The sequence below is a fragment of the Chiloscyllium plagiosum genome, chromosome 2 (assembly GCF_004010195.1).
Source record: "Chiloscyllium plagiosum isolate BGI_BamShark_2017 chromosome 2, ASM401019v2, whole genome shotgun sequence".
NCBI lineage: Eukaryota > Metazoa > Chordata > Chondrichthyes > Orectolobiformes > Hemiscylliidae > Chiloscyllium > Chiloscyllium plagiosum.
The window spans coordinates 125,576,009-125,598,628 of NC_057711.1; the positions used below are offsets into that span (position 1 = coordinate 125,576,009).

The 22,620-nt window shown below is 40.3% G+C and overlaps 1 protein-coding gene across 2 annotated transcripts in view; it reads right to left on the reverse strand.

Annotated features, from left to right (window-relative positions):
- Positions 1–22,620, reverse strand: part of LOC122563775 (trans-2,3-enoyl-CoA reductase-like) — a 134,756-nt gene that overhangs the window by 46,219 nt on the left and 65,917 nt on the right. For both annotated transcript variants that reach the window (XM_043718005.1, XM_043717998.1), the window contains exons 4-5: positions 9,003–9,106; positions 1,592–1,707 (exon numbers count right to left, since the gene is read on the reverse strand). In XM_043718005.1, the coding sequence (XP_043573940.1) occupies positions 1,592–1,707; positions 9,003–9,106 (220 nt within the window). The remainder of the gene's footprint in view (positions 1–1,591; positions 1,708–9,002; positions 9,107–22,620) is intronic.

Consider the following 22,620-nt stretch of genomic DNA (forward strand, 5'->3'; position numbering starts at 1 on the left):
TGGACACACTTTCCTCATTCCTGAAGAAGGGCTCATGCCCGAAACATCGATTCTCCTGCTCCTTGGATGCTGCCTGACCTGCTGTGTAGATTCACTGTCACCAATCTTTCTTGGCTGAGTTATTGATATCAAGTGGAGAAGAATATCCACACAAAGTCTTCTGTGGAAGAGAAGCACTGTCTCAGAAAAGAGTAGGTTTATTAAATAGCACTTACTCATAAATAAGATGACCAATGGGCCGAGGAGTAGCAGATGGAGTTTAATTTAGATAAATATGAGGTGCCTCATTTTGGAAAGGCAAATCAGGGCAGGACTTAATGGTAAGGTTCTGGGGAATGTTGCCAAACAAAGAGACCTTGGAGTGCAGTTTCATATTCTATGAAAGTGGAGTTGCAGATAGACAAGATAGTGAAGAAGGCATTTGGTATGCGTGCCTTTATTGATCAGTGCATTGAGTATAGGAGTTGGGAGGCCATATTGCAGCTGTAAAGGACATTAGTTAGATCACTTTTGGAATATTTGTGTGCAATTCTGGTCTCCCTGCTATAGGAAATAAATTGTGAAACTTGAAAGCGTTCAAAAGAGATTTACAAGGATGTTGCCAAGGTTGGAGTGTTTGAGCTATAGGGAGAGGCTGAATAGGCTGGGCCTTTTTTCCCTGGAGTATTGGTGGCTATGGGGTGACCTTATATAAGATCATAAAATCATGAAGATCATTGCTAGGGTGAACAGCCAAGGTCTTTTCCTTCAGGCGGGGGAGTCCAAATCTAGAGGGCATAGGTTTAGGGTGAGAGGGGAAAGATTTAAAAGGGTCCTAAGGGGCAACTTTATTACAGAGAGGGTGGTGCATGTTTGGAATGACTTGTCAGAAAAAGTCATGGCGGCTGGTACAATTACAGTATTTAACAGGATCTGGATGGGTACATGAACAGAAAGGATTTAAAGGGATATGGGCCAAATGCTAGCAAGTGGAACTAGATTACTTTAGGATCTCTGGTCAGCATGAATGAGTTGACACGAAGGGTCTATTTCCATGCTGTACATCTCTACGACTATATGACTCTAAATAAGGTTACACTTGAGTTGCATGAGAGTCTCTTGTGAGGCATTCGGTTAGACTGAAGAATTAAGACTAGACTTAAGTGCACGTTACTGTTTAGCTACATTGCGCTTAGTACTAAACTTAAGGTTGGTACTAACCCTCAAGCCTGGAACTGGTTAGCTCTTCCTTGGAATAGTCCTTCATATCCTGAGGGTGGAGTTTATCTTGAGATGTTGATTAACCTTTTCAGGTGCTAACTGCCCCATAAAACATATAGAACCTATGTTGCTTCTGCACTGAAGTGTTTGAAAGTTTAATGTCGTTGGCTGCCTTCCACTTTTGAACAACAAATACACCAGACCATATACGTATGGATTTTCCAAGAAAACTTTCTGCTGATGAACGGAATAATTTTCGAGTGAGAGATAGCAAGAAAATTCAATGCCAGACACTTCACAAAATGATTAATTGACTGATAGATTTAAGTGTTTAAAAAGAAGTATAACCAAAACCTCTATGTGACAAAAGACCAGATAAGAAGTTACTTACTGCACTACTGGGTGACGTCTGGAATGGTTTATCTCTTCTGTTTCATACAGATTTAGTATGCGAAAATAGAACAGCAAATAGATCAAGAGACGCCCAGTATATTCTGTTAGAAACACCTGAAAGGAGAGGTAATCTATTTCAGCTTTACTAGTGAAGTTTCACAGAAGATCTGCCTAGAAAAAATTAATTACATCAAATATTTCCTTACTAGGTAGGCAAAACAGCGAGTAGGACTGATCCAGTGCAATGCTTTTGCATTACTCCCTAAATTATGTGATTCGCAATTATTTTCCACTTAGTGTATCCAAGAGGCAGTTTGTGAACCAAGCAGCCTGTGAACTATTTTTCTTTTGTATATTTACTTTATAGAAAGATGATTTGATTTATTTCAGTCTCCCAGTTCTGGAGAACTGGAGCATGTGTTGCCATCTTACATACGTACATGGATTTATCTGCAGATTAATCAGGGAAAGGATCAGATTTAGATCTATGACCCTGGATTAGTTAAAGGATTCAATGTTCACTGCCTTCATGGAAGAAGAAAGATTTAAATATTTTTGTTTCTGGGCAGATAGTGTTCCTTATCTCTGGTAAAATACTGGCAGCAGTCTGGTCAAACTCATCTGCACCTTTCTAAAACCCTTACATATGCCTGGAATTATCCACAATTCTGCATCTGAGTCCTAACCAGAGATTGATGATATTCCTGCATCATTTCTTCAAGTAGTCCAAATCTGTTTTTTGAAGCATCTTATCCTTTATTATCACCTTTAGAGTTTTGTGTACATAGACATCAAGGTTTCTCTGTAATTTACACTTTACAGAATGATCGTACACTGTCTTTCTATATTTGTGCTTCTAAAGTGCACAAGTAGTTTCTAAGTTGCCCACTTAGAAGTGGATTCCCAAACTGAATGAATACCCCTGCTATAGTTTCAGCAAATTATGGACAATCTGAAAATCACCATTAATTTATATGTTACAGTCTTTACTGAATCTTCCTTATTCTTTTCATAACCCGGCAGCCCTGGGTTGATGGTTGAGCTTTCTTTACTGATTAACAATTCTTAGTACCATGTAATCCATCAGAAATGATCCTATTTTGAAAAATAGGCAAAAGTGAGGACTGCAGATCTGGAAACCAGAGTTTAGATCAGAGTGGTGCTGGAAAAGCACAGCAGGTCAGGTAGCATATGAGGAGCAAAATCTATTTTGAAAAATGTCTTGTGATGAGCAATTTATAACTTTCCCCTCAAAGAGGTCATACTTCAGTAGAAAGGACTCAAAAAATAAGTGGACGATATGAGCCATTTGATCAGTTCTCTGTTATTAAAAGTCAAGGAAATAGTGAAATCTCCAACAATACCTGTTCTATCTTTCTACCAGCCATTCTTTAGTTAGCTGATAAATAACATAACATGATGCTTAATAACCATTGGCAGTAACAGTTATTATATTAATGTTAGTACACCTCATGAAGTCCCATGGTAACATTTGGTCAAAGGTTCACAAAGTTTCTACGCTTGCAGCTCATATTGGAATTGACATGTTACCAATGGTCAGAATGTTATGTGTTTAGGGATGCACACAGCTTTGCTATGACATCGAAGCCACACATGTGGACTAGGTCCATAACCACTTAAATTTTGCTAAGAAGAAAATTCATCACTTTATCCCCCATTTTTCAGTTGAGTGAAATGTGGATTACCAAGAAATATATTCCCATTACCCGTGATGATCTTCCATACCTGCTATTTCAATGCCCCAGGTGCAGGTGTGAGCTCTACATGACATAGGGGCGCTAAACGTTGAGTGCTGAATATGGGGCAGAGAGACACTGGAAATGGCAGGTGAATGCTGAATATGGACCAAATGGTTGCTGGATAATAACTCGATGGATGCCATACAAGTGACTATGGTGGGGTGAGCAGCTGCAGGCCACGTGATTGAGACACCTTTCTATGAATCATCAATTCTGTCAAGAAGGTTAAACTTGAAGGGGACCACTAAGGCATAACTCTGGCATTACAACTTGAGGAATTTCAGCTGTAATCTTTTGTTCCTACTCCTGAACCTAAAATACTAATTTGTAATGGATGCTAATCTTTGATCAATTTTATTATTATCTGCATGAATGTAGTGTTAATTAGAATTTAATTCCTACATTTTGTTTATTTCTATAAAACAGGACAGATGTCGCAGCCCGGAAGGAGTCTGAGAGAGTTCTGGTTTCCAGAAGAGCAAGAAACATTGCCAAAAGGTAAAGTCTTTTCATAAAGTAGCATGCATGACATATTAAATCTGTCAATGCTGAATAGTTCAGAGGAGCAGAAACAATCACTACAGCAAACAATGGCCCTGAAGGATTTGCATTGTAAGATGTCAACTTTAGGACTCTGGATTATATGACACCTTTGTGTTTTGGCTGAAGAACAGCATGTAAGACCTTGTGAGTTCCTGTCAGCAACACACCTGGACACACTAATATTCACGTTGCACTCTGCTCTTAACCTCCTTGCTACCTGCTGCTTCCAGGTACCAAAACGAAGCATCACGTGAATCAGGTAGTATAATGTTCAATCATGCATCATTGAGATGACAGATGGCCCATTCTGCTACTTGTCAGTATATATCAGGTTCATTTGCGGCATCAAACACCAGCTGGAGTGGCAAAGCTCATTATACCAGACACACAATATTGCGCAAACACAAGACTATATCAGAACACAGAATAGTACAGCACAGAACAGACCCTTCTGTCCACTGAGTCTGTGCTGACTGTGATGCTATTCTCAACGAATCCCAACCGACTGTGCATGGTCTGTATATGCCCTGTCTACTCATGTGTCTCTCACTCTGCCTCCTAAATGTTACTGTTGTATTCGTATCTACCACCTCTTCTGGCAGTATATTCCAGGCTCCCAGCACCCTCTGCATTAAAAAAAACTTGCCTCGCACACCTCCTTTAAATTTTTTCCCTCTCACCTGAAATCTATGCCTTCCATTGTTTGACATTTCCACGCTGCGAAAAGATTTTGACTATCCACCCAACCCATTCCTCTCATAATTTTATATACTTCTATCAGACCACCCCTCAGCCTCTGGCATACTGGCAAAAACAATCCATGTTTGCCCAACTTCTCATGATAGCTAATGCAATCCAATCCAGGCAGCATCCTGATCAACCTCTTGGCTCCCTCTCCAAAGCCTCCACATCCTTCCTCTTGTGTGGCAATTAGAACTGCACACAACACTCCAAATGTGGCCTACCTAAAATATTCACTGCAATTACATTAATATTTGAACCAAAAATGCCTTTTCAGTACAGTAACAATGAAAATAATTGAACATTTACCATTCAACTTGTGTACAGGTAGAAGATCCTTTATCAGAAATGCTCGGGACCAGCTGTTTTTCGGAATTCGGAATTTTTTGGGTTTCAGAATAGTGAGAGTTTAATGGTGAAATTTTTAAGAATCTTACTGGAGAAGCAGACTTCAAACTAAGAACGTGTGTATCACACCCCCCACATTGCATCTGAGTGACACACATCAAGTGGGTGTTGACTTGGGTTAACTGTTTGCTTGCATGCTCGGGACCAGCTGTTTTTCGGAATTCGGAATTTTTTGGGTTTCAGAATAGTGAGAGTTTAATGGTGAAATTTTTAAGAATCTTACTGGAGAAGCAGACTTCCAACTAAGAACGTGTGTGTCACACCCCGCACATTGCATCTGAGTGACACACATCAAGTGGGTGTCGACTTGGGTTAACTGTTTGCTTGCCAAACAACCTTGTTAATGAGAAAAAATACTTCACAAAACAACCTCAGATTTTTGAGCTTTTTGGGTTTTGGATGTTCGGATAAAGGATAAATCATCAACAAAAGACAATATGAAACTTCAGAATTCTATCTGCTAAGGGATATGGTTATGTGGTGATGTAGTAATATTGTCATTGGGAGATACACTGGCTAATGCTTCAGGATATGATTTGAATGCCATCATGGCAGATAGTGGAAGTTGAATTTTTAAAAATTCCGAAACTGAAGAAAAGAAAGTCTAATGTTGACTATGAAACAATTATCATAAAAGCCCATCTCGTACACCAATGCATTTTAGGGAAGACGGGAAATCTGCCATTCTTCCCCAGTCTGGTCTATATGTAACTCCAATTCCATAGTAATGAGGTTAATTCATAACTGTCCACTGAAATTACCTGGTGAGTCACTCAGTTGAATCAACTTGGTACAAAGTCAAATAACAGGAATGAGATCAGACAGGTCACACAGCATTAAGCGAGTTGCTGGAAATGGCAATGGCACACAGAGAACTGTCAACACTGTGAAGACTAAACATCGGGGAGGTTGTGGTCAAGTTGGGAGAGCTGGCACATGGGTTCCTCAAGCAACAAGCTGATACAGAATGGAATCATACTTTACAGATAATATCCATGATAGCACTACTACCAGACCTGGACAGGTCCTGACTTGCCAGCAGGATAGAATGGCACAGTTGTATACAGTCAGAAGGAAGTTGCCTTGTGAGCATTTTGTGTTGACTTTGCACGCCATGAGTTCAAATGGCATCAAGTCAAACATGAGCAAGGATTCCTCCTGCTGGTTACCATCTATAACTCACATTCAGTTGATAATTCAATATTTCTACATGTTGGATGATGCAATTAGGGAGACAGGGCACAGAATGTATACTGTACTGTGATGGGAACTTCAATATCAATAAATCAGAGTGATTTGATTGTGCCACTGCTGATAAAACTGATGAATATTAAGGGACATGATTGGACTTACGATAGGTGATGACGGAGCCAGCAACAGGATAAAATGTACCTGTCACAAATCTGTCTTACAATGTCAATAGATCTGATAACCGCACAATTTTTGTGGAAACAAAATTCCCCCTTGGCACTGAGGATATCCTTAATCATGTTATGATGAATTAAATAGTTTTCCAAACCAATAGTTATCATGTTGAATGAAATTGATTTCATAAACAATCAAATAACACAAGAATTGGCATCCATTTGTAGGTTACCAACAGCAGCAGAATTGTACTCAGCTGCAATCTGTAAACTCATGGTCCACTTTACCATTAATGCTTAGCCAGGGGAACAATCCTGGTTCTTGGGAGAATGCAGGAGTTCATTCAGACATGATACTAGACAGTCAAGTGTCAACATGGTGAAGCTATAACACGGAATTAACCAGCAGCAAAAGCAGCATGTGACAGCAAAGCAATTATGCCTAATCTCTGCAGCACTGACACTGCTGAGGTGTGATGTAGTTAAACAATTCACTGGAGGATCACCTAACACACACCCCTCAATGATGAGGGAGCTCACAGTGCATTTGAAAGAACCTTCAACTTGAATACTGAGCGGATGGTCCATTACAGCATCCTCCTGAGATTCTCAGCATCACAGATACCAGTCTTGAGCCAATTTGATTCACTCTACATGATATCATGGAAAAGCTAAAGACAGTGGATTCTGCAAAGACTAGGTGCCCTGATAACATTCAAGCAGTAGTTATGAAGACTGCTGCTCCAGAATTAGCTGCACTCCATTAACTGAGACTTTCCAGTAAAGTTAAAACAGTGGCATCCACCTGACAAGATGGGAAATTGCCCAGGTGTATCCTGTCAAAAAAAAACCCACTGATGTTCAGTTTGGATTCTACAATCTGATTCTAGAGAAGCTATATATATTTCCCAAATAGGAAGTGGTGACTGCTAGTACAATTACAACATTTAAAAGGCATCTGTATGGGTACACGAATGGGAAGGGTTTAGAGGGATATGGGTCAAAGTCAAAAAATGTGGCATTGGAAAATCACAGCTGGTAGGCAGCATTTGAGGAACAGGAAAGTCGACATTTCGAGCATAAGCTGTTCATCACAAATGTGACGCATTCCTGATGAAGAGCTTATGCTTGAAACACCTAATCTCCTGCTCCTCGGATGCAGCCTAACTGGCTGTGCTTTTCCAGCGCCACACTTTTTGACTCTGATCTCCAACATCTGCAGTACTCACTTTCTCCTGGACGTGGGTCAAATGCTGACTAATGGGACTAGATTAATTTAGGATATCTGCTCAGCATGGATGAGTGGGACAGAAGGGTTCTTTTCCATGCTGTACATCTCTATGACTTTGTGAGTCTAAACCTAACCAAAGCAATGTTTGCTTTTCAGGGGGGTGTTTATCATGCATTCACTTGAAGACAGAATACAAGATTAGCACTGCGAAGTAAGAATTAACTGCTGCAGATATATTGACTATACTTCTGCAGAACTCACAGAGCCTAGAACCATAGACCTGCATAGTGTCATGAGAATATAATTCATCAATGTGAATAACTAGCCTCCTGAGACATTGGGGACTTACCCCTCTCAACCCCGGAAAATTAATCAGATACAGCAGAAAACTTACAATATAATTTTTAAGGATTAAGTAGAACTTCTGTTATTTTTCTGGAGCTATTACTGGAGAAACTTAAAATTAAGCCTGAAAATTCACCTCCAATGTTTCCAGCGTTTGGCATTATTTGATGCTGCTGGAATAACAATTTGAAATGGTTTGCAGCATGTTGCACAGTGAAGTGTATTGCCATGAAAGGAAATACACATAAACTTGTGGAAGAAGAGGTGTGACAAAAGTCCCACATGATGACTGAGGCCTATAACTTACAAGTAAGTTACAAATATTTATTTCCCCTTATTGACCAGAGAACTTTGATTTAGCTTTTCATCCCTCTCCAGACCATATATGGAACCTCATGGTGAATGGTATCTCAACCTGATGCAGAATACACCATAATTATATCGAACAGGCTACATGGGATAGGTGACCTTCTCCTATTGCCTTTATCAGAGATATGGGCCAAGCATAGACGTGTGGGACTCATTTAGTTTGGGATTACGGTGGGCATGGACTTGTTGAACTGAAGGGTCTGTTTCTGTGCTGTATGACTCCATGACTCTAGACTTGATGTGATATATAACCCCATGACTTGAACTCAATTTAAAGCAATACTGGTCAAAGTCAGACATGTATACATACAGTCTCTCAATTAATTTTATGCATAATCTTTGGTACAAGTTTAAAAAGTCGACATTATTGATTTACCAATCCATATTGCATGATTATGTCAAATCGACGGATTTAGAACATATACATTTGGGATAATAATGGTTATTTCTTGGTGGATTTCTGGAGCATGTTATTCAAAATATTACCTGACCATCATGCAACCATGCTAGGTGGGAAGGAAACATCACCCTCATTAAAGCAAACATAAAATATATAATTCTAGAGTACTAGTTAGCACTTTAAGCAAAGGAAGATGTTCCACATTCTCCTTTCATGGTTCTGACCACTGTGATGCCATTATGTCTTACCGTAATCCAACTTATCTGGGTCCCCAGATCTCTGAAGTATAATGTAACAATGGAGGATGCTGCAAGGTTCTTAACAACTTTGGTATCATTCAGGAGAGGACCAGCTGCAAACAGGCAAGACAAGAATCAATATTAAGTTAATCTCAACACTTCAGGAAACACAGTGAGTGCTGTAGTTTCTGCATTACTGCAACAATTGAAATAATTCAATACTGGAAGAATACTAAACGAGAAAAATAATTGTGGATGCTGAAAATCAGAATCAAACGCAGAAATTGCTGGACAAGCTCAGCAGGGCTTGTAGTAATTGAGGAGAGAAAGCAGAGTTAACACTTCAGGTCCAGTGCTTCTTCTGAAGAAAGGGACAAAATGTTAACTTTGCTTTCTCTTCTCAAATAGAGGCAGACCTATTGAATATTGGAAGAATGCTGCTCATGTTATAGTTGTCTAATTATAAGATATAATTTATGTAAAAGGATAAACTAGCTTATTGAAAATAAAAGCTCTAACCAAACCTTTTAAAAATAGAACTCACCAGGATGGTCTCTGAGATAAAATTAGAGTGAGAATTCTTAGCCCAAAACAGGAAGAGTGAAGATAACAGTGGGATAGAGGACAAAAGTCTCAAATGGATAGAAGATGCTAGAGTCGGCCAAAGAGAGGCGACTCCCTGTGGGGATGAATTGAATTGAATTGAATTTATTGTCATGTGTACCGAGGCCCAGTGAAAAGCTTTGTCTTGTGAGCAATACAGGAAGATCACATATTTAAACAGCATAGATAGTAAATAATAGGTAAACAGCAGCAAAAAACAATACACAGGTACAGGCGAATGTTAAAATTTTGTGAGTCCATTCACTATTCTAACAATGATAGGGTAGAAACTGTTACAAAACCAGCTGGTACATGTGTTCAGGCTTCTGTACCTTCTCCTCAATGGCAGAGGTTGTAGAAAAACATTGCCAGGATGGGATGGATCTTTAAGAATGCTGGCAGCCTTTCCTTGACAGTGGGCTTGGTAGATGCATTCTATAGATAGGGGGTTGGCCTTTGTAATTGTCTGGGCCAAGTTCACCTCTCTCTGTAACCACCTCCGATCTTGAATGGTACAGTTGCCATACCAGGTAGTGATACATCCAGACAGAATGCTCTCGATGGTGTACCTATAAAAATTGGCAAGGGTATTCACTGTCATGCCAAATTTCCTCAACTGCCTCAGGAAGAAGAGATGTTGTTGGGCCTTTGTTACCAGTGCATCCACATGAAGAGTCCAAGAAAGCTTGTTGTGGATAACCACTCCCAGGAGCTTGACACTCTTAACTTGTTCCAAACCTCTCTGCTCTTAATGTGTAACATCCCGCCGAAAGTCAATAATGAGTTCCTTGGCTTTGCTGGCATTCAGAACTAGGTTGTTCTCAGTGCATCATTTTTCCACATCTTCCACCTCCCGTCTGTAGTCTGTTTCGTCACCATCTAAGATTCGACCGACTATGGTGGTGTCATCAGCGAACTTGTAAATGACATTAGTCTGTATTTGGTGACACATTCATGGGTATACAGTGAGTACATTAGGGGGCTGAGTACTCACCCCTGGGGGCTCCAGTATTAAGTGTTAGTGACAATGAAATATTGTCCCCAGTCTTCACTGATCGTGGCCTATGAGTCAGGAAACTGAGGATCCAGTTGAAGAGAGTCGGGCTTATGCTGAGATCACTGAGTTTAGTAATCAGTCTCGAGGAGTTAATAGTGTTGAAAGCTGAACTGTAGTCAATGAGTAGGATTCTTACGTAGCTGTTCTTGGTGTCAAGATGTTCTCGGGAGGAGTGAGGGGCAAGTGATATGGCATTTGATGCGGATCTGTTGGTTCGATAGGCAAATTGGAGTGGGTCAAGAGTAGTGGGGAGGCTGGAGTTGATTAATGCCATGACCAGCCTTTCAAAGCACTTCATGACCACTGAAATGAGGGCCACTGGGCGGTAGTCATTGAGACATGCTGCATGAGCCTTCTTAGGCACAGGGATGATGTTAGCCCCCTTGAAACAGGCAGGGATAGTGGCCTGCTGCAGGGAGAGCTTGAAGACGTCTGTTTAGACCTCTGCCAGTTGATCGGCGCATGCCCTGAGTGTACAACCTGGTACTCTCTCTGGTCCCATCACTTTCCTTGGATTCATGCAAAGGAAAGCTGATCTGATCTCTGATGCAGTGACTGTTGGGATAGGTTCGTCAGGACTTGTCGGAATAGTTGTTACCTCTCCGCTGAAATTCTGTTCAAAGTGAGCATAGAAGGCGTTGAGACGATCTAGGAAGGATATGTCATCATCTGTTACCTTGCACTGTCTCTTTTTAGAACCTGCGATGTCATTCAGTCCCTGCCATAGTCGTCAGGTGTCTGTCTGGATCCCTAGTTTGGAAAGGTATTGATCCTTGGCTGCCTTAATGGCTCTGCAAAGGTCATACATGGATTCTTTGTATTTGAGTGGGTCTCTTGATCCGAAGGCCTCACGCCAGGCTTTTAGCAGTTTCTGTATGTCCTGATTCATCCAGAGTTTCCTGTTGGGGAACACCTGGATTGACTTCCTCAATTTAAAGTCCTCCACACACTTGCTGGTAAAGTCTGTGACGGTGGTGGCGTCCAAGGTACCTGCGGCCTGTTTGAACATGGTCCAATTAGCCAATTCCAGGCAGCACCAGAGTTGATCCTCTGCCTCCTCTGACCAGCACTGGGCCTGTATATGTGAGGGAGTCTCCTGCTTGAGCTTTTGCCTGTAAGTCAGGAGAAGAAACATGGCATTGTGGTCGGAGTTCCTGAAATGAGGGCGGGGGATGGAGCTGTAGACATCCTTCACATTGGTGTAGCAATGGTCTAAAATGTTCGGGCCCCTGGTGGAGCAGGTAATGTTCTCATGGTACTTGGGCAACATCTTCCTTAGATTGGCTTGACTGGATGCAGGTACCTTCACAGACAACCAACACAGTGAATTTCATTGCACGGTCTTCCCATCACCACCAAGGACATAATTATTTTCTTTAGCACATGATTCTACGCTTGGCATCTTTGGATGATCCCTCTTTCAAGTATCTGCCCTTTACAGGTCAGCAATCAGCAAGAGAGGACACTAACATTAATTGGCATGAAGGTAAGGCAGATTTTAAGTCAGCGTATGATATTTGAGTTTTAGTTCTGAAGGGTCACTGGACTAAAAATGTTAATGCTGCTCTTCTCCACAGATGTTGCGAGACCCGTTAAGTTTCTCCAGCGATTTCTGCTTTTGTTTCAGAATCTTGCAGTTCTTTGTTTATTTTATGATGTCTGAGTGTTGTGCAGTTAACTCTCTCATGACAGGTAGTAAGTTTGGGACACAATCCTAAAGCGTCTCTCTTTCAGCATTCTGTCAATGTTTGCGTAGACTGCTAAGTTTTCCTGACGTGCAACTTCCTGTGGCACACAGCCCAGCTTTGAAAGACAACACATTCCCTCGAAAAGTGATAGAACGAAACATCACCTCAAGAGATATGTTCTGTACTCCTACTGACCAGGCAGGAGTAAGTTAAGATAATTTGAGTAGAGCAGATCATATCCTATTCCCTGTACATTCCGTATAATGTTGGTGTTGTCTGCATTAAAGTGCAAGGCTCTGGCTGCAGTCAACAATTGCACAGTAGAGTCGCACAGTGTGATGCCACATGCTGCCGGCAGTCAAGGAGTCAATTGCTTTTGAGAGATGGACAGTGTTTGGCCCTTGAGATATCTGAAGAGGATACTTGCCTGTCTAATGTGTGCAACTCAATAAAGTCCAGCAGCAAAATAAAAACTTTACAACAAATATTTTAACCATGGAGGTGAGTATATATTTACAAAAGTGAACGGTTATGTTTCACTCCGGTCATCAATATACAACCCCAGTAATTTTTTTCTTTCTCTGTTTCCTGCTTATTTAAGTCCAGTTCCAACTTTGGCAACTGGGAAGGCAGGAGCCTGATTGGTCTTTGGACCTGCTGGATGGGAAGACATAGACTTTCATCTCTAGGTAGCTTGGGGCCTAAAGGGCTCACTTCAAACAATACATCAGTCTTGCAAAGCTTGCTGGTAGAGTTTGCCAGTTTCTGTCCAGCAAACATGTTATTAGATCATTTAATTTAATGAATAGATGATCCCAGGTTTAATTATCCATGGAATCTAAATCTTAAATTTCAATTAAAACAATATTATTGTTTCTTTCACAAGTGAGTGTTAATCTTTTCCTGGATCATTGTTTGTAAATGTTTTCCACTGCCAAGGTTAAACTGACCACACAGTTATTCCTGAGTTTAGCCTTATTGTTTTCTTTGAAGAAAGATCTTATATTTACCATTCTCCAGTACACATTGTCACTCCAATATACAGAGAGAATTTGAAGATTATAACTTATGCCACTCCAACTTCTTTCATCATTTCCTTCATAATGTTTTGCTTGTTCCTGGACTTATCAGCTATAAGTGCATCCAGCTTATGGGATACCTCCTCTTAATTATTTTAGCTGATTGAGTGCTTCATTTACCTTCACCAGACTATGCCATTCATGGATTCTTCACTTTGACAACGATAGATGGAAAGTTCTCATCCCTTTCTTCTCTCTCTGATTGACCCCACTTTCTCTTTCTCTGATATAAAACTATAAATTCAGTTTTATGTTAACAGCCAATACCTTTTCATATTCATTTGTTGCCTTTCTTCATTTTATATTTCCCTCTGCAATTCCTATGATCGTGATAATGATGACAAAAAGAACTATTGACTGAATTCCATCATCTGACTTTAATACCTGAGACTCTCATGAATTGATTGGTCTTAAAAAGGAAAAACAAACACAGACTTAAAATAGCCATGGCACTCATCTGGTCAAACAGGCTGAGAACTGAAGATGGGTCACAGGACTTGAAACATTAACTCTGTATTCTCTTCACAACTAATGTCAGACCAGCTGAATTTTTCCAGCAAGTTCTGTTTCAGTTTGTTTTAGATCGGCAGTGTCCACAATTCTTTGCTTTATTTTAGTGGAATAAACAAAATAATCTAAACTGAAATTCACAATTTTTATTAAAATACATTTGCAGTTCGTGGGGTTTGTTTGTTTGTTTATCTGGAGTGAGATTCATGGCATGCAGTTCGCCATGGCTCAGACCAGTCTTTCTCATAATTTTCAGTGCTAGCATTTTGAATGATAGAAAATCTGATTCCGCAATCAAGTTTGATTCAGAAAATGGTCTAAGGCAGATCAATAGTCTTGGACAGTTACAACTTAGTCAAGATTTTAATGGGGATAGTATTGTAACACCCATGCCCACTTTGGTAAGAAAATATATAAATATTGTAAGGATTGACTTGCCATTACATGTATACAAATTCATCAGTTGCTAAAGAACACAATCTAAAGGAGGTGACTGCTCACTGGCTTTAATTTCTTCCAGATTATGACCAATGAGTGTAACACATTTCAACTGGTTTTTCTATCTAATCTAAGAAAAGACATTTGTGTATAATTTGGTTTTTGAGTTGTTAAAAATTATTTCTCATAATTCCTATACCTGAATTGTAGTTTAAGCTATGAAGACCAAAAAGTTACGGCTCACACTTGAAAAACTGACAATTAGTTAAGAAAAGACAACAGATTTGTTAAGGAAAAAATGTACTTAATTAACTTGTTTCAATTGTTTAATGAGGTGGCAGAAAGGCTTGTTGAGTGACATGCTGTAAACATGGTACTTGAAAAGGGTTCTGATAAAATTTCACTTAATAGCTTTTATAATGATGTTGAAACCCATTGCTATGAACTTGGCTGAGTGAGAGGAAACAGAGAACAGTAGTAAAAAATTGTGTTCTGGACTGGAGCAAGTTATTCTATGGGGCTCCCAGGGATTTTCTTTTGTACCGGAACAATTGTTTCCTCTGTCTATTTTAATGATTAGACTTTGACTCCTCCTTCATAATTTGCAGATGAAAGGGAAAAATGGAAGCATCTCAAATTGTGGATAGTGAGACTTCAAAAGAAAATAGATAGGCTGGTGGAAGTGGAGTGGTAATAATGATCAGATGCAAGACAAGATAAAGGGCACAAGTCTAAAGGGGATGCAGTATCAGAGACACCAGCGTATATCATGACTGGTTGCAGGATAGATTAGAAAAGTAGATGAAAAGTTAGATAGGATTTTGGTTTTTAAAATACCGTACAAAAGCAAGGAGGCTATGGGAAACATTATAACTCTGGCTTTGCCTCAAGTCACTATTGCTTACAATTCAAGTGACAGCACTTTATTGAGCTTTGAAGGGGGATGGTGGCATGTAGAAAACAATTATAGTAATCGTTTCAGTGTTGCGTGATTTCTGTTATGTGGATAAATTGGAGAAGTCGGAGTTGTTCTCCGTGGAGAAGAGAAGAGGAAGAGGGGAGTTCATTCAGGGTATTCAAAATCATGAGGAACCTTAACAGTGCAGAGAGAGAATTGTCCTTATTAGCGGAGGCATCAAGTATTAGAGGAGATCAATGTAAGGTTAATTAGGCAAAAGAAACAGTGATGACATGAGGAAAACAGTATTGTGCATTGAATAGCTGGGACCTAGAACGCATTGCCAGAGAGTGAGTTGGAGGCAGTTTCAATCAGGGGTTTTCAAAAGGTATTGAGTAAGAACATGAAAAGAAAAGTTTTGGAGGTCTAAGGCAAGATGTGAGGAAATTGGACTGGTTGGATAACATTTGCAGTGGGTTAGCTATGACATTATGGCCTGAATGGCTTCCTCCTGTAAGGATCGGTCTCTATTGTTTTTCTCTTTGTATGTGCATGAACCTCGAGATTATCTAAATCTACACCCATGTTAAAAGGCACTGAGCTGCAACCAGTATCTCAAAATGCCAATGTCAATTCAAATTCAATTTTACCTGGCATCCTACACATAATTCACGATTTGTTCTCAGGCATCAAACTAAGCACCAACACTGCTGATTATCTACTTCACCATCTAAAAGACAGAGGCTAGACAGTGCAATATTTAATTATAGTAACTTCTCATAATTTAAATGTATAATTTATCAATGACTTAGCAGAATGATGAAAGATAAAATAAAAACGTTAATGTACACAACTTGACATAGGACATCAAGGGCCAGATTTAACAGGACTGAAATGTTCTTCAAACTAGCCATATTCTCTCTATCTGGCACATTGCCAGGCATCAATCTGATGTGCTGCTTCCCAGTTAATTGCACAGGAGAAACAGCAGAACTGGAAGGAAAAAGCCTTTTAGGAATGAAAAGAGTTTGGCTTACTTTCAACACTTCCAGTGATGTATGAAATGACTGGAGCCAGGCTTCAAGTCAGTGCTCAGTAACCACTGGACCACGAAGTAAAGCAGCTTGTTCAAACAATTTTCCTTTCAGTCCACTTTGGTCTGACCAATATGTTTCTCCTTTGCAAAGGATTTTTGATGGATTAGTCCCTGTTGTCGGTGCTACGATTATTTGAGTGCTAAATGCAAGATAACACATTCAACTACACATTATTATCTGATGCTTTTCGTACCTTGTTTAAATTTTGAACAGGAAGCTGTCTTATAGAATGAGAGGTGATTGCTTGAATTAATAAAAGTGACAATATGTAATTTCATAAAAGCTTAGTGTAATCAGAATAGGTGAAAGTTGGAAGCAATTGTTATATCCTCCACTGTACAATTTCATATATTAAGTAAAATTGAGGTGAGTATTCAACATGTGCATTGGGATTAATTCCTCAATTTCTCCAGCTCCATACATTGACATAGCAACAGCCTCGATGTTAGGCCATAAGGAATAGGAATAGGCGTAGGCCATTTGGTCCCCTGAGCACATTCTGCTATTCAATACGATCATGGTTGATCTGATACTCCTCACGCTTCCTTGCATGCACTTTTTTCATAATCCTCAGTTGTCTACTGATCAAGAATCTATGTATCTATTTCAACCTTAAACACATATAAAGACTCTGCCCCCACAGCTGTCTATGTGGTAAGAGGTTCCAAAGGCTAAAACCCTCTCAGAGAAGAAATTCCTCCTCAACTTAGTCTTAAATTGCTGCCCCCTTATTCTGAGACAATGTCTTCTGCTCCTAGCCTCTCCCATAATGGAACATTCTCTCAGTATTTACCCTGTCAAACCCCTCAAGAATCCTGTGGGCTCCAATGAGATCACATCTCATTCTTCTAAAGTCCAATAGGTAGAGTCCCAAGCTGTTTAACTTTTGTTCACAAGACAATCCCTCCATAACATAGATCATCCTAGTTAACCCACCCAGAGCTGCCTTAAATGAAATATCTTTTCTGAAATAGAAACTGCTCACAGCACTCCATATGTGGTCTCACCGATCTGTACAGTTGTGGTAACATTCCCCAGTTGTATACTTCACAAGGAATAAAGAGTTGAATTGAAGTAGCACGTCAGGATATTGAATTTCAAGTATTCAATTTCAAAGTGTTTCAAGTATTTATGCTGGCATAATATCTACAAGTAGTCCTTCTTAGAATATTTAGGGTTAGTATAAATTCATTGTATTAGTTTACATACATGTACAATTGCACACCTTCTTCTAGATGTCATTGACACACACACACGCACGCACACACACACACATCCAACTCAGCCTCCTTCTGTCATCTTTATCATCATAAATCCCAGTCTTCAGTAACAAGTGGTTTCTTGTGCAGGATAGAACAAACAATGTGGCAGTATAGGACTTGATAACGGTGATGTTATACACCCATGGTTCTGACTGTTCACGTCCCTGTATACGTCGTTCCTGTGCAGCTTCAGCACACATATGCACTTGAAAAAGTGAAAAATCGACCGGTACTTTTGTGTTTCCACAAAAAGTAGGGAAATTCCAGTCTGCCAAAGTGGCATCTCATCAACCTACTCAAATCATTAAATGTGTCATTGACACTGTTATCAACAGCACTTATTCACACGTAAAATAATCAATGATTTTCAGTTTGATTTCTGCCAGGACCACTCATTGTGATCTTGGCATATACATGAAAATATGGTTAAATTTAATATGCGAAATAAAAGTGACTGCTTTTGACATCGTGAGAGCATTTAACCAAGCACAGGGCATATTGTTTAAAAAGCTCCCGTTGCACTAAAGCCATGGAGAATGAGGTGAAAATGGTCATTGCTTGCCACTTATCAGCCTGGACCTGAATGCTGTGTACAAGCTCAAGCAACTACATATCTGAAAAATGGCAAATGGGTCTAAACACTGGGACTTGCAATCAACAGCAAACAAGGCCATTTTATTAAACACCAATAAAGGTAAGGTCATTATGAAAGTGATGTTTCCTCTAGAGATGCTGGGTGCATCCAACGCCGAGCCCCTAAACCTCAGGGTGACTCAGCTGCAAGAATGACAGAAGGATGACTGAAAATCAATGTAGATATTGTGATTTTGCCTTGTTTCTAGTCTCGCACTCTTTGCATCATAAGCCTCATAATAGACAGGCGCCTCAACATTCACAAGGTACATCCAAGGTCAGAACCTGGTGCATCAAAGTCCTGGTCTATTTTCTCACTATTCTTTGCACTCCTGCTGTGCTATTGTGACATTATGACAGAACTGCTCAGGACATTCAGCACCATTATATGTTTTTAGCTAGCACATATATTGAAAGGGCACAGTTATTACCACACTAGTGTTCCCTTAAATATTCTGATTGTCGTTATGTCCTTTGAAAGCCAGCTGAGGTAATATTTTGTTACAGTTTTTGATACATTGAATCGTGGAGCAGGCTTGAAAGGTGGAATGATCTACTCCTTTTCTTTATTTTTCCAGGCTTCCATATTAATGTCAACTGATTCAAATGTTGAAAGTAATGAAATTCTTCATAAGGTCCTATAGGAAACAATACATTCATGACTGCATTTTTACTGCTTAAAATAAACCGATATTTCTATTCTTAAAGAATAAAATATATGTTATGATCTCTTGAGACATTGCTCAGTGTTATGACCAAATACAGAGTAGTGAGTAAATCCCCCCCTCTCTTTCCTGAGGTTGCTATTACAGAGTTTGAATTCTTTAGAAGTGTGGTCGTGCTTGAAATCTGCACAAAGGCCAATATCCTATCATCATGTCACCCTTTATTTACACGTACATGGCACTAACTCAGCTAGCTCAGAGTTGCCTCCTAAAGTGAACAGAATCTCTGAAACTCCTGTTTATATCTGTCAGCCAGGGCTCCTGGATTGGACCAGGTTAACGCCCTCAATCAGGAAGCTCATATTCTATGGGTCCACCTGGCTGACCTCATTCCAATCACTACAGTTCCCACTTTCATATGCATTTGAATGTGTATTAAAATTAGGAAAATGCCACATGGATATCTTTGAGTTAATTAGAATGAAAGGAGTTAGCTTATTGAAACTCACTCAGGCATTGAATAAAATTATTTTTAAAATTCCCAAATACCACAGCATGTATTGACATTTAAGTAAACAGAATAACATGCAAGCTGACAGGAATAGGAATTGAAATAAAAACATTCATGATCCTTTGATGAAAGAAATGTGTTGATTCTTCTGTGTTGTGTTTCAGATGCAATTCTTCTGGTGACAGTTGTACAGCAGTTTTCCGTGTCTTCAAAGATGTTGATTCACGACGGTATTCACCCAGGGCTGATCACTTTTTTCTTCCAGAGAGAGAGAGAGACAGCCCTTTTACCCTTCCTGATATTACTGCACATTTCTGAATGCCTTTATTATATTTGTAGCAAATTATCACAGCTTGTATCATGGCTACTCACAGGAGGTGGGACTGATATGTGAAAAACCTGATTATTGGCCCGCAACAGGATCAATTCAATTTTACAGAAGGAGTATTGATGTTCCATTATCACAGTATCCCTGTTATGCTTTTTGATATAGTCAATCGGTGGGAAGCGGAGTGGGGGAACCATTCTTCCTCTTTGCACACAGTATTTAAGTCTTTGTTCTAAATATCCCTCCTGTCGAGAAGTTGTGTCCCTACAGGCATTTAAATATTTCATTATGAGCTTTATATTTCAAATTATGAATTTTAATATCCCTGTCATTACCCCTTGAGTAGCCTTTTCTGGGGAGGGGGTGGAGTGGGGGTAGTCATGCCTAGTCATTACACATTCCCTTTGTGTATTTCTGAGAATTTGGCTATAAGGTCTAGTGATTTTGATGGTCACTCTTAACTGCTCCAGTCCATTTTTATCTCAACCCTAAAGACCAAGTATTTTAAGTTAGTCAATAAAGCTTTAAAGTTTATTGGTTCTTACCTTGTGCCATAATGATATAAGACAAGATTAAATGTAATGTTTAGATAAAGTGTGGTTAAATAGAGGGAATAATTGGACAAAGGTTGACAGTTGTTAGTGTAAAGTTAAAACAAAAGAATCAATTCTTGCTTTGTATTAAAGTTAACTGTATTTCATTATTTTTAAATAAGTCACAAAATGGTGTGGGATGTGTTTGGCCATTTGAATGGATTAGAATGCAGATGTATCTGTGCATTACAACTGGAAGTTGGTGAGATTTAGGCTGCAATTAGAGTTTGATGGGTTTACAAAGGAAGTTTAAACGAGTCCTCGTTTTTCTGATGTGCGGGGCTGTGATTTGTGAACTGTCTGCATCCTGTCCTGTCTAGCAAACTTTTCCTGCTGCCTCATTTGTCTGATTGTCATTTTCAGTCAAGCATGTTCCAGGTAGCTGGCTGGCTGAATGATGAGCAGTTTGCGTGTAATTCAATATTCTAGCTACCCTGCAGCTCTTAAAGGCAGGCTGACTGTCTTAAAGGAGGGATGTGCTGAATAGAGAAAAACTATTGCTGACTGCCAGGACTGCAATTGACTGCTAGTAAAAACAAGTTAAAGAAACAACAGGGGAAAAAAAACTGATAACGCTGAAACTCATGGTTGCGGCAACGGGTTATGTTTCTGCAAGGGCCCTTGAAGACTTCCAAAGGGAATGAGATTAATTGGCAAGGGAGATCATGTCCTTGCATCCGACTCCAAGGATATGATAACAGTGCTGTAAGGATTTCAATTCCCTTACATGGGTGGACAAAACCAGTCAATGCATTTTCTGAAGGATATCTTCTACTCAGCACCACACCAACTTCAGACACTTTCCAATGCATTGCTCCCTCATCGATCAACCTGCAGCAATCCTCAATAGTAAGGATTCTGGCAGAATATTCACACCCTTCACCTCATCCCCACAGATCCTTTTAAGCAGATGAATCTCACCTCAATGTCTCACAATCTGCTCAGTCCTCCAGTTAATCAGTAATGCCATGCACACTGTGCAAATACTGTATAACTCAGTCATTGATATTGCTCCCTTACTCTTGCAAGACAAAGTCATGTAGCATTGTAGTATGCAGAGTGGAACCGATGGGCTAAATACATCTGTGTCACCTCAACCATACGGAAGACAGCATCTGCTGCCCATTCCATCAATCTCACTCTCATTTTCAGTGTTCTCAATGTGTTATTGTGTATATACCTTCTGAACTCCTAACTTGCTTTCAGTGTTGATGCCCATTTCATGAGTAACACCATCTTAGAAATGCAAAACTTGCGCCCACACCTCCCCCCTTACTTCCCTCCAAGGCCCCAAGGGATCCTTCCACATCTGCCACAAATTCACCTGCACCTCCACACACATCATTTACTGCATCCGCTGCACCCGATGTGGCCTCCTCTATATTGGGGAGACAGGCCGCCTACTTGTGGAACGTTTCAGAGAACACCTCTGGGACATCCGGACCAACCAACCCAACCACCCCGTGGCTCAACACTTCAACTCCCCCTCCCACTCCACCAAGGACATGCAGGTCCTTGGACTCCTCCATCGCCAGACCATAGCAACATGACGGCTGGAGGAAGAGCGTCTCATCTTCCGCCTAGGAACCCTCCAACCACAAAGGATGAACTCAGATTTCTCCAGTTTCCTCATTTCCCCTCCCCCCACCTTGTCTCAGTCAAATCCCTCGAACTCAGCACCGCCTTCCTAATCTGCAATCTTCTTTCTGACCGCTCTGCCCCCACTCCCACTCCGGCCTATCACCCTCACCTTGACCTCCTTCCACCAATCGCATTTCCAACGCCCCTCCCTCAAGTCCCTCCTCCCTACCTTTTATCTTAGCCTGCTGGACACACTTTCCTCATTCCTGAAGAAGGGCTCATGCCCGAAACATCGATTCCCCTGCTCCTTGAATGCTACCTGACCTGCTGCGCTTTTCCAGCAACATATTTTCAGCTAACACCATCTCACTCTGCTATGGGATTGAAGGTCCTATTCAAACATTGTCCTGTGACCATCACCTTGGTGAATCTCCAGCATTTCAAGGCACTGTTCATGAATGAAGTGAAGTTTGGAGAAGAGTTTCCTGAAAGACCTTGGTGGACACAACCTTCCTCGGAAATGTCTACACGTCTTCCCCTGCAAAGAGAAGTTCATCTCTGCAGTCTCTGCTATGTGTTTCTGACAGGCTGATCACTGACCAAGACACTTCAATTACCAGAGCAATTACAGTCCTGTGTGTGAGCAGATGACCAAACCCTCTGCCCTCCAAAACTGGAAGAGAA